The following is a 15,014-nucleotide window of genomic DNA, read 5'->3' as shown; positions in this document are numbered from 1 at the left end:
CCTGTCAACTGATTCTGTGACCTGCTGTCAATGACTTCTCTAGGACTCTGTACCTTCTTTTTATCCTCCTCCTATTCCTGGCACTGTCAATGGTCGTTGCCACACCCCCAGAACAGTGTCCCGTCTGTCCAATACCCCCCACCCCCACCCCGGGTTGGGTTCAAAGTTAAAACATTTCTGTAGAGCTACTGACAATTCTTACTAGCCTACTATAACAAAAATAAATAAAGACACATTAATAAAACCAAACAGTACCAAAACAGGAATTACAAATATGATTTATTGATGGTCTACCTTAATATGCAACCAAGGCCTAATAGTCTGATCTCTTTATTCTTTATTTATATGTGTGGGAGTCCTTCCCTGCTCTTATGTGACTTTTTGCCTTGACTGACGCACCAGTGACAAAGATAAACAAGGGACAGTTTACTAAGGCCCAGATCAACTTGCTAACCACATGAAACAATTTACATCAATTTCATATTTCTAAAGGCTTCGCCTGAATCCATTACTCAGAAATGGTGCTGTTGATTGATAGCAGGAGTGAATGATAACGTTAAAGAAACTAAAGAGTACCACCAACACAATGTATTTGGACTGGGACAAAACATTGTTTGCGTAGCAATCCTGAATGTAGGCCACATCAGCAGATCAAACAGTGCAGTCAGTAAACATACCCTTTAATCTAGCAAAAGGGCTTATTTGTGTAATTGTCAGTTCTTATGTTTTTGGGTTGTATATGATCATTTGAATTTGTAAAGATTTTTTTTTTGAATAAAAGTAGATCTGATCGACATGAAGGTTACTCCACTGGTTCTCAATGTCGGATCCGGGGACCACCAGCGGTCCAAAAGGCCCCATATGGGTCTGTAATTCAATTTCTGAGCGTGTTCAAATGGAACCAAATGGACTGTAACAGGCCTGTAACTCTGAGGGAGAAGAAAATTGACTCTTATGGGTCCATTTGGTTCCATTTGTAAACTGTCAAGAGTTATTTGAAACTTTTTTATCAAATGGGGGATATCAAACAAATACTGAATCTGCCCCCCCCCCCTCTCTCTCAGGGTGACCCAGGTGCAGGGGTGGAGCACAACAGAGAGATCTACTATGGTGTCGTTATTGGATCTGGTGAACAAGTATGTAAATATCCCTCTGCTGTCATGGATCCAGGAGACCATGAAAAACAATACAGACAACCTACACAGCAAACCCCGTCCCAATCTCTTTGGATAGTCCGTGTTCAAAATGAGTCGCTGAAACATATTGCATTGATAATAAAGAGAAAATTACTTTGTCATTTGTACTTTTGAATACTTAGGTCTTTTTAAAAGCATACTTGTAACTTAAGCATGTATTATTATTACTGGGTAAGTACGTACTCTGGTACTTTAACTCAAGTATACATTTGACAAGAGCATCTTTCACTTGTAACTCAAGTATACATTTGACAAGAGCATCTTTCACTTGTAGTTGAGTATCATACTGACTCGAGTACTGGAGTCGAGTACTTTGTTCACCACTGCATGCTAGCCAATACAATTATTTGTAAAATCTCTCAGAGGGAAATAGGTGACAAAGAGGAGTGAATGATAAGTGGAAACATAGCCCAGACTCATTGGGGTTTTAATTAAGACTTTGATACTGAAATGTAACTCCGTGTGCATGAGCTGTGATTGAAAGTAGTGGTTCTCAAAGTGGGGTTGGGGGGGTCCAGAGGGTCCCCAGCAAAATGTATTAACATAGCATCAAACCTGTATACATTGGCTATTTGACAAGAGCCAATCTACAAGCTCACAACGCATCGCAATGTGGCACATTGTGAGCTTGTAGATCTGCCATTTGAAAAAAAAAAATGTAAATAATAAAAAAAAAATACGGAATTCTTTTAAAACATCCTAGCAACACAAATCTTGCATGGGGGTCCTTGGCACGAAATCTTTTCAGGTGTGGGTCTGCCTATCAGTATCAACCCCCTGTACAAGGCTGAACAGAGCCACTGATGCAGGGCGTGCTGAGAACAGCAGTTTAAATTAATGTGAATTAGTCGCACGAAATAAAGGCTCCTGGTGTATAAGGACCGTTAGGCTCGATACTGAAGCAGCACAACTGTGGAGCGCAACCGTGAGAGAATTTGATGGTCTGTAAATCCCTGAAGCTCAAAGCCATGTGTCCTACACCATTAGCCTGTGGTGTCGTATGTGTTCTATATCCATTGATGTAAAATGATCATCTAATCAATCTCTTTGGCACTGCCAAAGAGATTGAGTGCCATTTATACCTTGACGACAATTCTTGCTGAAATACTACCAAAAGCACCCACCTTGGTGTAAAACCCAGGGAGGTTCTGCATGTATCTCTCACAGTTTCACAGTTACAGCACATTTAATGTGTGAGTGTGGGAGAATATATCACAGACACAGAGGTTTATTCTAAATGCTTTATTCCCCTAACAAATTAAATAAGAACATAAAAGTGTCTTTGATTACCATAAAGCCTATTATTAACATTATAAATACAGTATCCATTGTGGTGGTTGAGTATTTCTGTAGCTCTTTCTGCACAACATTCCATCTCAATACCGTTCCAAATTCAACAATTCTAAAAATAATAATAATTCAAGTACATATGTGCATCAGAAAAAACACCATCGTCGTTAGTTATCTTTATCATCAGGGTGAAGGAAACGCTATAATGCTATTTAGGAAGTGTTGGGCCCGGGTGAGTGGGGGACATTTCCTACGTTGTCATCAACAGAGCTTGACTGCTGTCAACACCTCCACTGGGTTCAAACTCTTGTGACAACGCTGTTCTCCTCGCCGTTCCCTGTTGGCTTGGAGGTGGTAAAACTCCCTGCTCAGAGTTGACTGTTCATGTCTGTGTTTATGAGACATGGCAACTCTGGGGCAGATATAGTTTCATGATTAGTGTGTCAAGAGTTATTGGCCTGGGTCTGCAATAGAAATGGAAACAGAAAGTGTCGTGGAGCAGTGAGAGGGTCTTTGTCTGTTCCAACGGGGTCAGATTTATGAATCGAATTGCAATCGGTTGGATTCCAGAAATAAGATTGACCCATTCTGATTGTTTTCTCCTGTCTGTGCAGATGGGGTATGAGGGGGAAGGGGCAGGGGGTTGTTTGACCTAAACGTGGCCACAGCATTGGACTGTGTCTTTAGGTCTAATCATCGTCATCACTGTGGGGTAGGGGGGGGGGGGTCTTTGACCCAAATGTGGCCACAGCATTGGACTGAGTCTTTAGGTCTAATCATCATCGTCACCGTCATGTTAGTTGTCCTCCTCATCGTCTGTGTGCTTCTCATTGCCTCTATAACTTCTTAACCTTTTGGGTGCCAGTTGCTGGTTGAGAGAACTCCAGCCCTATAGCCCAAAACAGAATGTCTGCAATTAACTAAAACATATATAGATAGAGGTATTTAACACTTATTTTAACAAAAAAAAAAAAATCACCTACACCCTTTTTATTTGGTGTGTGAAACCTGTGTGTGTGTGTGTGTGTGTGTGTGTGTGTGTGTGTGTGGGTGTGTGTGTGTGTGTGTGTGTGTGTGTGTGTGTGTGTGTGTGTGTGTGTGTGTGTGTGTGTGTGTGTGTGTGTGTGTGTGTGTGTGTGTGTGTGTGTGTGTGCGTGCGCGTGCGTGTGTGTGTTTTACCTTGAGTTCTAGTGGCTGGTGGGGAACTGTCCATGTGTGTTAATGGCCTGTTGTAGCTTCTCCTCTTTGGCCCTTCTGCTGTGGCAAAGCTGTAGAAAGTCACATGAAGTTACACTTAGACATGCACTTAACTCATAATGTGACTGATATACTAATAAGAACCTGTGTTTACCACATCTACGCTTAAGTACTTTAACACCACATCTGCCAGTGCAAATCAAACAACATTCTGACACGCTCAGGTCTTGCAGGGTGTCGATGCTTATTTTGAAACAGAAACTGATCCCAAGCGATGTTCTGGAGCTTTGCATCTCAGTAATAAATAATTATTGTAAAACATTGTAACAATGTGTTAAATACGTTTTAAAGCATGGATTGATTTAACTGGGTGGCAGTTTGCCACCCAGTGCGACAAATCTGCCAGCTAGAATTTGCTAGTTAGAGAAAATGATGTAGTTGTCACTTCCTTGATCTATTTTCCTTTGAAAGTTAGCACGCTGAAATAGAAGCCATCTTTCTTGCATAAACACGTTTGATGATGTCACGGCAGGTTTCTGAATAGCCCACAGCCCACCTGAGACACAGACCAAGTAGACAGAAAAGGATACTTGTTCCTCTCAGACAAATTATTCCTACATTTTGTTTAATTATTTCTAAATATAAAAAAAAAGGAATTCAAACATCTTTCAAAAGAATTTCATCAATTAAAAAGAAAATACCTTATCTAAAAGCTTGTACAGCAGCTATTTTTTTCACTAGCTTGGGTCCCTTTTCTTGCACCTGACCTGGGTGCTTGGACAGACATGCACAAGCTCACTTTTTGCACCATTGGGTGCCTGGACTTGAGCCCCCCCCGCCACACACACACACACACACACACACACACACACACACGCGCACGCGCGCGATGAAAATAATCCGCATATTTTTTGCGTTTTAGCGTTTTGATAATGATGTGACAATGTATGTATTTTACATATTATTATTATCAAGAAAGAGGTCAAAGTCAAAGCCTCTGTTACCGTTCTCTTCTCCATGAAGCTGGCCAGGAAGTCCTCTATTTCTGTCCGTCCCTCCAGGAAGGTCTCAGCCGTCTCCTCTGCTTCTTCCTCCGCCTGGTGGGCTGCCACCTTTAAACGGGCCTGAAGCGCACTCAGACTGCAACCCTGACACACACAGGACCACAAACATACAGGAGACACACATTAGTGGGCAGGGGTTCAATCCATGCCGCCGCCCTTACTTACTGTTGATAACTCGGACATTATACTATCAGAGCAAAGAAGCAAAGAAGCTCTACATTACACATTACACAATATTTGGACCCACACAGACTGCATTTTGTATAGAAGCCGCTAGAAAGGCCTTAATTATTGGAAGGATATGTACAAAATGTCAATGTAGATGTGATGGCGAACATATAACATTCAGTAGCCTTGGCGGCTCCTGAGTCATGTGACCCATAAGGAAGGAGCCCATCTCCCGTTTCTGCAGCGTGAGGCGGCTTGATGTACAAGCACAGCCCCTGGATATTTTTTTGCTTTGCTTCGTTTGGGAAAAATGCGATAAAAATCACAGTACAGTATTCTCAGACCTCAGCTCACCTCCCCACCGAACAGGGCAAGCTGTAGGAGTCGCTAGTGAAAGAGAACACTGTCCCTGTCTGGCTTCCTTCCCGCAAACATGGCCAATTGTGTTTGTTGGGAGTGACTTGGCCAGACCGGAGGCACAGCAGACAAGCAGAGGTGAAACCAGTGTAAAATCCTGGATCAATTGCATCAACAACAACACCACCATGTAGCTCTACGGAGTCAAAAGGCAGGAATGGTTGTTAACCTATTATCGTATGACGGTGCTGCGTGCCGAAAATAGCAGATCGACCCAAAATATTTAGGCTCTCTTACCTCACTCAACTCATGCTGTCTCTGCATCTTCGTCTCAAAGGCAGACTTCATCTGGGTGAGCAGCTCGTACTGTGAACACAACACAACAGCGGTCACACTGCAGTACAGGCTCATGTGTTGGGTGTGTGCTCAAGTGTTGGTGGAGATGAATGCTCTACACTGACCTTGTAGAGCATTTCCTGCCTTTTCTCCTCCAACTGTGGTTCCATATGCAGGTTCTTCTCTGAGAGGAACGGAAAGGGGTGAAAAGGCCTTTAGGGAAACCCATTCCGCTCGATATGGCTCTCTCTACTTCTGTCTACTTTCTGACAAACAGACGCTCACTGAGGGCTATTTATCCTTGCAGAGCCTGTTCAACATACTGCCTTGCTCTCGTCAGAAATGGCAAGTCATCTATTGTTCAAGTCCATTCGAGCTAACATGCATCTGGATTACCTTAAGTTACCAATGCGTACGCTAACATTCACACGTTATGACCATTCATTTTTGTTATTTATTCTATGTATTATCAATGCCATTTGTCAAGTGAATGATCTGGTTCAAAGGCGGGGGAAGGGTACTCACTGGCCATGGCCACTATACTGGTAACCAGTTCTTCTTTGTCACTGGTCACCTGTTTGAGCTGTGGCAGGCTCATGAAGCAGTCCAGCAGCATATCCTCCTGCTCAGACATGTCCTTCAGCTGGGACACACTGGGGACACACCAACAGACGAAAGGCAGGTTAAAAACAAATGCCAGCGGTTATGTCCAGAAGGCTTTCTTTGTCAGTAGTTCTCAAACTTTTTCGTGCCAAGGACCACTAAATTGATGTGAATTTGGCCCAGAAGAAGATTTGTGTTTAAATAATACAAAATGATTCAAAAGTTTCCAGTTTCCAAAATAGCAGATGTACGAGCTTGTGTCGCACTGTGAGCTTGTAGATCTGCTATTTTTGAATAGCCATGTATAAATGGATAAAGTGGTTCAAATGATTGTGATGCTACATTAACTGTTATTGCTGGGGACCCCACTTTGAGAACCAATGTTCTATGTCAAACACAAACATATTATAACCTACTAAGCAACTGGCAAGAAAATACTGAAAATGTATTTACAGCATTTTAGACTGTACACAGGAAACGCTGAGTGTTAGTGTAACTCTCTAGTGTACAAATGGAACCAAATGGTCCCATAATAAGGGTCCATTTTACAGTGTATGAGTCTACCTTATTTCAGAGAGTTCAGGAAAAGACTCTGGAATCTCTGGCATCTTGTACATGTGTCCATTTAGCCCAGCCTGGGAGAGTCAGAGAGAAAGAAACACAGACAGACAGACAGACACATTAAACCTCTACTGATGAACACTGGACCACTTGTTAAGCAATGTGTCAGGTAGAGGTCATCACACTGGCAGAGAGACGTTTTACACACTTTTACTAAATTAAATGGTCTCACTTCAACACTGCATTTTGACCCACTGGCGCTGGGCAAAGCAGCATTCCATGATAAACTTTTGACAGATGAGCTTCATTTATTGACCTTTCTTCTATATCTAGGTATATACACAAAGAAATAGTAATGTTGCACCCCTGTTTCTGAGAAAACATAATTATTTAAATTGTCCACCAGATGGAGCTGTACGTTGATAGGCTATATCCTGGTACTGGGGCCACATTCAAGTGTGTCAGCATTGGCAAGACAAAAGAATTGTATAGGCTGAAGTATTGTTTTTCCCATGCTCCAGGCTTTAACTGAAGAATGGGGCGTTTCTCCTTTGAGCCTATATGGACATTAATTGCACAATGTTCCATGTTGGTGAGCTGACGTTACAATAAAGTTGTGTAGCTGTGACCAAAATGTTTTCCATTTATTACAACACAGACCAAGACAATATCCTTGGGCTACATCTGCACTGTTTTAGACAATTTAATGCTGCACTGCTGAAATCCTTCAAACCGTTGTTTTCAAAATAAGCAGAAGAGACATCAAATTGTTGATTATGTTGCAATTTACTCTATATTTAACAGCAGCATGGGTCACAGGGGGAGGCTTGAGGCCATGACTGTTTAGAGGTAGTCAACAAATGTTAAACATGTTGCACAATCTCATAACTCATTTTTTTTTTTTCCTGACCATTTCTAAACAAATCCTTGCTTTCATCCACTATCTCTGCCTGTGTGTTGTCAACGTTATACCAGTTCAACTCCTGTTACCCTGTAACTTTAACATCCCATTGTGAAGCACAGTAATAACATTGTTAAATTGAAACATTTCTTTTTTTTCTTCCCCTGAGTTTTTTATCCCACGATTTTGTAACTGAAACATTTCGCACACATTTCTTAGACATGTTTCAATTTATGTTTTTTGTGTAAGGGGTGGTAGAAACATCTGGCATGTAATCAGGCAATTTCTCAGAAATGATCCTCCGACACAAATAAAAGTGAAACTCTGCCTTGTTGCCAGCCCAGTACACAACCCCATTAGTCAAACCCCATTAGTGTGATTAATACACCTCAAATATTACTCCTTGAAAGTCACATTTGTACTTGAGTTGAAGTAGTGGAGTACATGCTTTTGGAAGAACATTTGTTTTTAAATATCAGTGGGGATTCACAAAGCATTTACAGAACCTCACCACTCTCTGAAACCACCTAGAAAACACTGACTTGCTTGTGGAACCACTATAAAAAACGTAAGTATTTAAATGCAATCGAATAGACAACACTGCATGGCAGTGCTCTGATAGAGCGGTGTGTGTGTGTGCGCGTGTGCACGTGTGTGTGCTTGTGTTAAGGATCTTTGCCCGAACCTGGCGGGACCTGGCGAGTTCGGGCTCGGTCTGTCTTTATTTCTGACATATTTCACGGCTCATGTCAGGTTTGGCCTTTATATTCATACATTTGTATTACGAGACTTTTATATCACAAAGCATACTGCAGGGTAGTGCAGCCGATATCAGTAGGGCTGTGCAGCGAAGCCAAGCAGCAGTCTCATTATACAGTAGACAGTCAGCCTACAAGGTGAACAGTGTCCAAATAACAAACAGTCATCTGTCTTTCTGGAAATGTTTTCCATTACTGGTTTGCTAGATGTCTCTCTATCAACTACGGTTTCCAATCAAAGCCTTTTGTCTAAAAGAGAAAATGACACCATATAGATTAGAATATAGAATAGCATACAAAGCAATCGTTTCCAACTTTACGTGCAACTAAGTTTTGATGTTAAAATAAATGACAGATTCTGTGGCGGCCAGCAACATTGGACACAAGTTGATCCAAAAGGATCGTGGCTTCTGACAGAGGAAATGTAGCTCAGCTGTCACTACCAGCAATGCACCTCCTCTGCACATTTCAGTGTGCATCCCACATTAGAATGAAGCGCTTGTCTAACTAATTAATGTTTTAATCTGAAAACTGCCAACGGTCTCTTTGAAAAATAGAATGAGCGTAACACTGCTAGTTGGACAAAACATGGAATGACTCCTGTTCTTGATGAGTAACCATTCCTAGATGCAGGTACAGTACAATATAAGATTTAATAAGGAGAAAAAAGGCTGCTGCTGTCAGACTGTAATCGGTTTCGGGCTTCATAAAAGTTCAGACAGAACATTGACAGGTTCCCAGTTGGGCTAAACTTTTCAGGCCCCATTAAAGAGAGAGAGAGAGAGAGAGTGTGTGTGTGTGTGTGAGTGAGTGAGTGAGTGAGTGAGTGAGTGAGTGAGTGTGTGTGTGTGTGTGTTTGAGACTATCATCAGCCTACCTGTGAGTCTACCATGGGCACAGGCAGTGGTAGGTCACTTATCAGGCCATATGGTGCTGGCGCTCTAGGAGGGCAGTGCGTAGTGTCTACCCCGGGATGGGGCATCGGAGCTGGGCCTGGTGACTGACCGGGCCGAGGACCATAGTGGAAGCCTTGTGCCGGGTACGGTGGCATGCCTGATGGTTTGTACATACTGCTGGGATGGAAGGGACACAGTAAGTTTATTTGCTAAGATAGAAATATTGGTTTTCTAGTGAATCAAATCAGGAGCTGCAATGACAAATGCTACAGCCGTATTCTTACAGCTCAGCATGACGCGGCAGAAATGAACATGGGTTTCATTATTTCACTTGAACTGGTGATAATATGATAATTACTGAATTCACGCACAAGTGGAAGGATGTATAGTATGTACACACTGACTGCTACCCACCGAATGGTGCTTCTTTGGAATATATGACATGAGAATGTACTCACTATGGGAACCCAGTGGGGCCACTAGACGTCAGGGCAGGCGGACTCTTCCAGAACTCATCCAACAGACTCTGGATGACCTTACCCAAGTCTGAGTGCATCCCGAACTACAAAAAACACACACACACACACACACACACACACACACACACACATATCTCAATGAGCATAAAAGACTACAAGAAACAACAAAAAAGAGCAGGTAAAACTAAACATGCTGACTACGACCAGAGATGGAGATCCATTTTCTTGCTTTTTGTCGTTTTATTTATGCCTTCCTCGAACATTATAACATAGGGTTTCTCACGCTGCGCAAACACTTTAACCCTCAAACTTTATCTCCTTTTTCCCTCTACATTGCTTTTTTTTCTTGACAAAATTACAAAAATATTGGTCAAAACATCAGTAATTAGGGGTCTAGAACTCAAAATCGGGAAAGGTATCGGCCCCTAACATCTGCCATGGGTTGGGCGCTGTCCTTACATTAGTGATGACGGGGCTTGTAACCATGGTGCCATTGTTGCTGTCCACTAGATGATGGCCGACAGGAGGGTAGACGCTGACCACCGGCTTCTCCTGAGGGAACTGAGGAGGCAGCAGACTACAGGAGGGAGGGGTGGAGAGACAGGGGAGAGAAGGGTGGCAAGGAAGGAAGAAAGGAGAAAAGCAAGATGGCAGGAGAAGGAGAGATAGTGTGAAAACAGAAGAGGAGAGAGGGATAGAGTGAAGAAAGCAGTAATGGGGAGAGAAATGAAAAGAATGAGCAAAGAGGAATGGCAGAGAGGACCAGAGAGAGAGGGAGGGGAAAGAAGGAGAGGAAGAAATGGAGAGAAAAAAAACAGGGAGACAGAGAGGAGAACAAGGAATAGGATGACTGTTAAGGACATCAGAGAGAGAACACGGTATGTCTCAGAGATCATAATCAATCCCACAGTACAAATGAAATATAAAAAACAGACGCTTCTATTTTAGTCTGTGGATTTCCAGAATTGGACCACACTCAATACTAAAATGCCCAGCTCTGTTTATGACTGATTTACTGCCATTCATGTAATACTGGAAAGTGAGCCCACAACTTGCTCCTGTCACTGTTTACTGTTATTACGGAGTCACGAGTGTCATCACTAGAGTAATTTCGCAATTGTATTAGGATGGGCTCCCTTATAGGGCATGGAAGCTCCTGAATACTGTTAACACACTTTTAAACTAGCCGTTATAAATTAATCAATATTGAGCGACTGCAGACCCAGTTTTTTGTTGAACTGTACAGGTTAAATAGAGATTATTTCCAGACAGCATTAGCGTTAACCCTATATAGTTGACCGGAGTCCCTCAGGGCTTTATACTAGTGTATTTTCTATTTTTGTGCTAAATAAAATATTTTTGCTAAAAGAAGCGAGTCATGTTGAGTAGAGCTGAACTAGTTCTGTACAATGGAAAGGCACCAATAGTGAACTTAGAGGTGAACTGGGCTAGAAAGCCAGTATTAGAAGACAGGAATGAGATCTGAAAGCATACTCACACATTGAGGCTAATGGTGGAGTTGTTGACTGTGAATGGTATCCTATACTCCACATCCTTCTGGATCTCTGCTAGGCTGCAGAGAGAGAGAGAGAGAGAGAGAGAGAGAGAGAGAGAGAGAGAAGAGAGATGAGAGAGAGGAGAGAGAGAGGAAAAGGCAGATTTATTACTAATCATTCCCAAATCAACCTTTTGGAACACTAAATGGTGCATAAATCTGTATGCTAGACTGACGGCATGACAAAATGTGCTCAGCTGAGCACAGATATGAGTGAGATATGTATATGCATTTTTTTTGTTGATAAAAACCTCAATCAATCAATCAATACGAGAAGTGAGATTTTGAGAGATTTTTCCCCATACAATGAGGGAATCAGACTGCTACTTCTGGGTTAAGTCACAAAGCACAGACACATAGCAGATAAAATTGATTGGCAATATTGTGACTTGAGGGCCGTTCAAGCACAATAACTATAACGATAACTATGTGATCATCACGAAGAACGATTATGTTTTTTACTTGCGCTGTGCTGCGTTGGGAGTGCACACACGGAGGCAGAGAGCGAGAGTGAGATGAGATCTCTGCCTCTGAGGTGCTGGAATAAAGGAGGTGAGACAATTATCTATACCTGAGCTAGCGTTAGCTATTCATAATCGTCTCCTCATCGCCATTTCATAATACAATTCACTCATGTGATTCAGAGAGTGAGTGAGACCAACTGCATCCCAGATGTCCTTCTGATGGGTTTGATTGACTGTCAAGTGTTTCTAACTTTCATAAAATCGCTCTGAAATTGATCCAAACAATATCATTATAGTTGTGGAGTGGTGTGTGGACTGCAATCCAATTGAGTTAGACACTGGGGAGACTGTGTCTCCCTATAGGATGTTAAATTTTTCATGGGCGCAACCCACATACTCAGCTGTGCTGCTCATCCTAAAAATGCATGTTCCTTACAAATAATAGGGCACCATTTTTAAAGGAAATAAACAGGCTTTCCGAAGGTATAAAAGTTATTGCCACGAAACATTGTTACAATAGAGAAATAATCTACCAAACACGCATTTCCAAACTTTTTGTGCTATGTAGTATGTTTTAGTTATCGTGCTTTGTGTGAACACTAGCCCTTTAGGCTATATCATGTCCAGGACTCCAGGTAGCTAGCTATACAACCGGTTCTGCCACAGTTCACTTCCAACAACATCACTATAAACACAGCTGCTTTTAGGTAATGACCATTATAAAGTGGTCTGAAACATTATTGTGCAGCATTTAGTACGTCGTGTTGACATACTTGGACTAGACTTTGCCCATGTCGTCACAGGCATCTCACACTATTAGCTTCAACCTAGATAAAGCATGTGATTTGTTTGTTCCTTCTGTGATCACATGCCACAAATGTCATGGCTTGTGCATGGTAGTTTGTGTACTAATATGTCTGCTATGCCTGGTGTCTGTGGGAAAATGTTGTCGTTTATCTCTGGATTATTCAGGGATCCCGGGTTTTCGTGTAGGCTGTGAGGGAAACACATTTTCCTCACACACACACACACACACACACACACACACACACACCACACAAAATACATATATTTCTAAATAATACATACATACATACATACATACATACATACATACATATTATTTGATGACTAGCAACAGTAGAGTATACCATATATATATTTGACTTATATATTAGCTTATATCAAATATGTCATATTTGACTACCAACAGTGTAGAATAGATTATATCATATTTGATTATAGCAACAGTGTAGATTATATCAAAGTGGTTTAGACTTTCTTTCTGTGCTAAAGCTACCTGTGAAGCTGTTCAGTGGGTGGGTCACGGTAGGAGAGGATTCTAGGAAACACCTAACGTATAATACTTTAATCTGTGTACTGAGCTGTTGTTTGTTTACTTCTGTTAATGACCCGTATGAATTAATGCGCCAAGAGACAAGACACGCAAAGGGATCACAAGACATGAAAGACCTAAAAATAGATGCTACAAGGATCTATTAAGCCTGATTTTGTTCCGACGGTGTCGCTTGTCGAAAAGAAGCGTTCCACACGCTTTTAGAAATGCTCTGTTCCTCGAGCGACATCTTAAGCCAACCTCATCCATGCCAATTAAGTGACCACCCAGTCACAAAATAAAGCCACTGGCCGGGGGGCAACAGTATACATGTATCCAATGCTAGGCTAACAGCTAGGCTAACTCTAGCCCCGCTTGGAACCTCACTCTCCACGATAGCTCGGAGATGAGGTCCCGCGGTCTCGGGTCCCGGCAGAGGTAGAGTCCGCCCAAATGCAGTGAAGATCACCTTTTTAGCAACATCGTATCCAAAAAGTAAAGGTAGTCCCGGAAACCTAGAGATGTTTGCAATTTCGCCGGAAACTAAAATTTCACCAACGGGGTTGAAAAAACAGCTTAAATCGCTTATTTAGTCAGCCTGTGCCATGTTTTCCCATTGAGGCCGAATGGGGAGCAGTACTGGCACCTGCCGTCGGGGGTTCACCCGGGTTGAATGGGAAAACATGGCACAGGCTGACTAAATAAGCGATTTAAACGTTTTTTTCAACCCCGTCGGTTACATTTTACTTCCCGGCGAAATTGCAAACCTATGTAGGTGTCTCAGCCTCCCTTTATTTTCTGCATACGATGTTGCCAAAAAGGTGATCTTCACTGCATTTGGACGGACCCTACCTCTGCCAAGACCCGAGGCAGCGGGACCTCATCTCAGGAGCCATCGCGGAGAGCGAGGCTCCACAAACGGGGCTAGGCTAACTCGTGCACTTCCTCCAGCCCCCAGCGTGTCAAGGTACCTGGGGTGAGCCGCTTTGAGTGAGTCTATCTGCCGCTGGCGTTGCTGCTGGAGGCTGCTGAGAGGAGGTGGGAGAGGACCGGAGCCTTTGGACGACAGGGGGAAGAGCCAGTTCATCCTCTTCTGGCGAAGCCCCACTCACACTGCTTCTTCCCGGGGGGGTCTGGGGGACAAAAAAATGGCTAAATGACAACAGCGACGAACATCTACGCCGTTAGCCTACTAGCTAACTTAAAGTGGCTGCTATCCCAGTTTTTCTTCACTCGTTGTCCGAAGAAAGGCGGCTCTTTACTTGTACTTTTGTCTGCGTTTAAGTGACGGAATCTGATGGCATGTCTTTGTATTTTTGAAGTTGTATTTTGTCATATGACATGTGTTATTGTTTCGTTTCAGTCGCTGTCACTAAGTTGACGGTCGGTTGGAACCAAAACATGCATGGAGGAGGTGAAGGAAGACAACAAGCTACTGACGTGTGGTGTGCACGCGCACGTCGCGAGCTCACGTTTGCGCACGACGTCACGCACAAATAACAATAATAATAAATATAAATATCTATACACTTTATTTATAGAGCGCCTATAGAACAAAGTTACACATTGTTTTAGGAACTCGAATCTAAAGACATAACATGTTATATTTTATGTTTTGAGCAACATGTGTATTCATAGTTCATGCAGTTAGTTTTAGTAAACGGAAAATATAAGTGGGAAATTATGCAGGCCTACTTTTAGTTTTGTGTGCAGAACAAGCTCACTGCACTAGTTTTGCTCATATGGTTTTGCTGACGAAGAACTCAAAGTGGTTAAAAAAAATCACAGGAACGGAACGGCATGTACAGTACCTACAGACTACGTCATGATCTGAAGCAGTGGTTTTCAAACTG

The 15,014-nt window shown here is 42.4% G+C and overlaps 1 protein-coding gene across 2 annotated transcripts; it reads right to left on the bottom strand.

Moving 5' to 3' along the window:
- Positions 1–2,423: 2,423 nt before the first annotated feature.
- On the bottom strand, positions 2,424–14,579 carry vps37a (VPS37A subunit of ESCRT-I). Of its 2 annotated transcripts, none has more exons than XM_084074889.1 (12): positions 14,133–14,579; positions 11,305–11,379; positions 10,266–10,383; positions 9,786–9,889; positions 9,309–9,504; positions 6,776–6,846; positions 6,134–6,261; positions 5,734–5,792; positions 5,570–5,638; positions 4,688–4,831; positions 3,666–3,754; positions 2,424–3,375 (listed from the first exon to the last, which is right to left on the bottom strand). In XM_084074889.1, the coding sequence occupies exons 1-11, from the start codon at positions 14,246–14,248 to the stop codon at positions 3,674–3,676; spliced, it is 1,161 nt and encodes a 386-aa protein (XP_083931015.1). In that variant the 5' UTR covers positions 14,249–14,579; the 3' UTR covers positions 2,424–3,375; positions 3,666–3,673. The 2 variants fall into 2 exon arrangements, with proteins under 2 accessions (XP_083931015.1, XP_083931016.1); XM_084074890.1 differs by having other exon boundaries at positions 9,309–9,501.
- Between the last annotated feature and the right edge of the window lie 435 nt (positions 14,580–15,014).

This window comes from Gymnoscopelus microlampas, assembly GCF_963454915.1.
Source record: "Gymnoscopelus microlampas genome assembly, chromosome: 2".
Taxonomy (NCBI): domain Eukaryota; kingdom Metazoa; phylum Chordata; class Actinopteri; order Myctophiformes; family Myctophidae; genus Gymnoscopelus; species Gymnoscopelus microlampas.
The sequence above is the reverse complement of the archived record's forward strand: the minus strand, read 5'-3'. Positions and strand labels throughout refer to the sequence as shown.

Bases quoted from the DNA above. Each gene is read 5' to 3' on its own strand.
- vps37a (XM_084074889.1), bottom strand. From the start codon at position 14,248: ATGAACTGGCTCTTCCCCCTGTCGTCCAAAGGCTCCGGTCCTCTCCCA. The intron at 5,793-6,133 runs GTGAGTACCCTT...CGTTCCTCTCAG, and splicing joins CAGTATAGTGGCCATGGCCA to AGAAGAACCTGCATATGGAA. The intron at 3,755-4,687 runs GTAACAGAGGCT...GACTTTCTACAG, and splicing joins GCTTCATGGAGAAGAGAACG to CTTTGCCACAGCAGAAGGGC.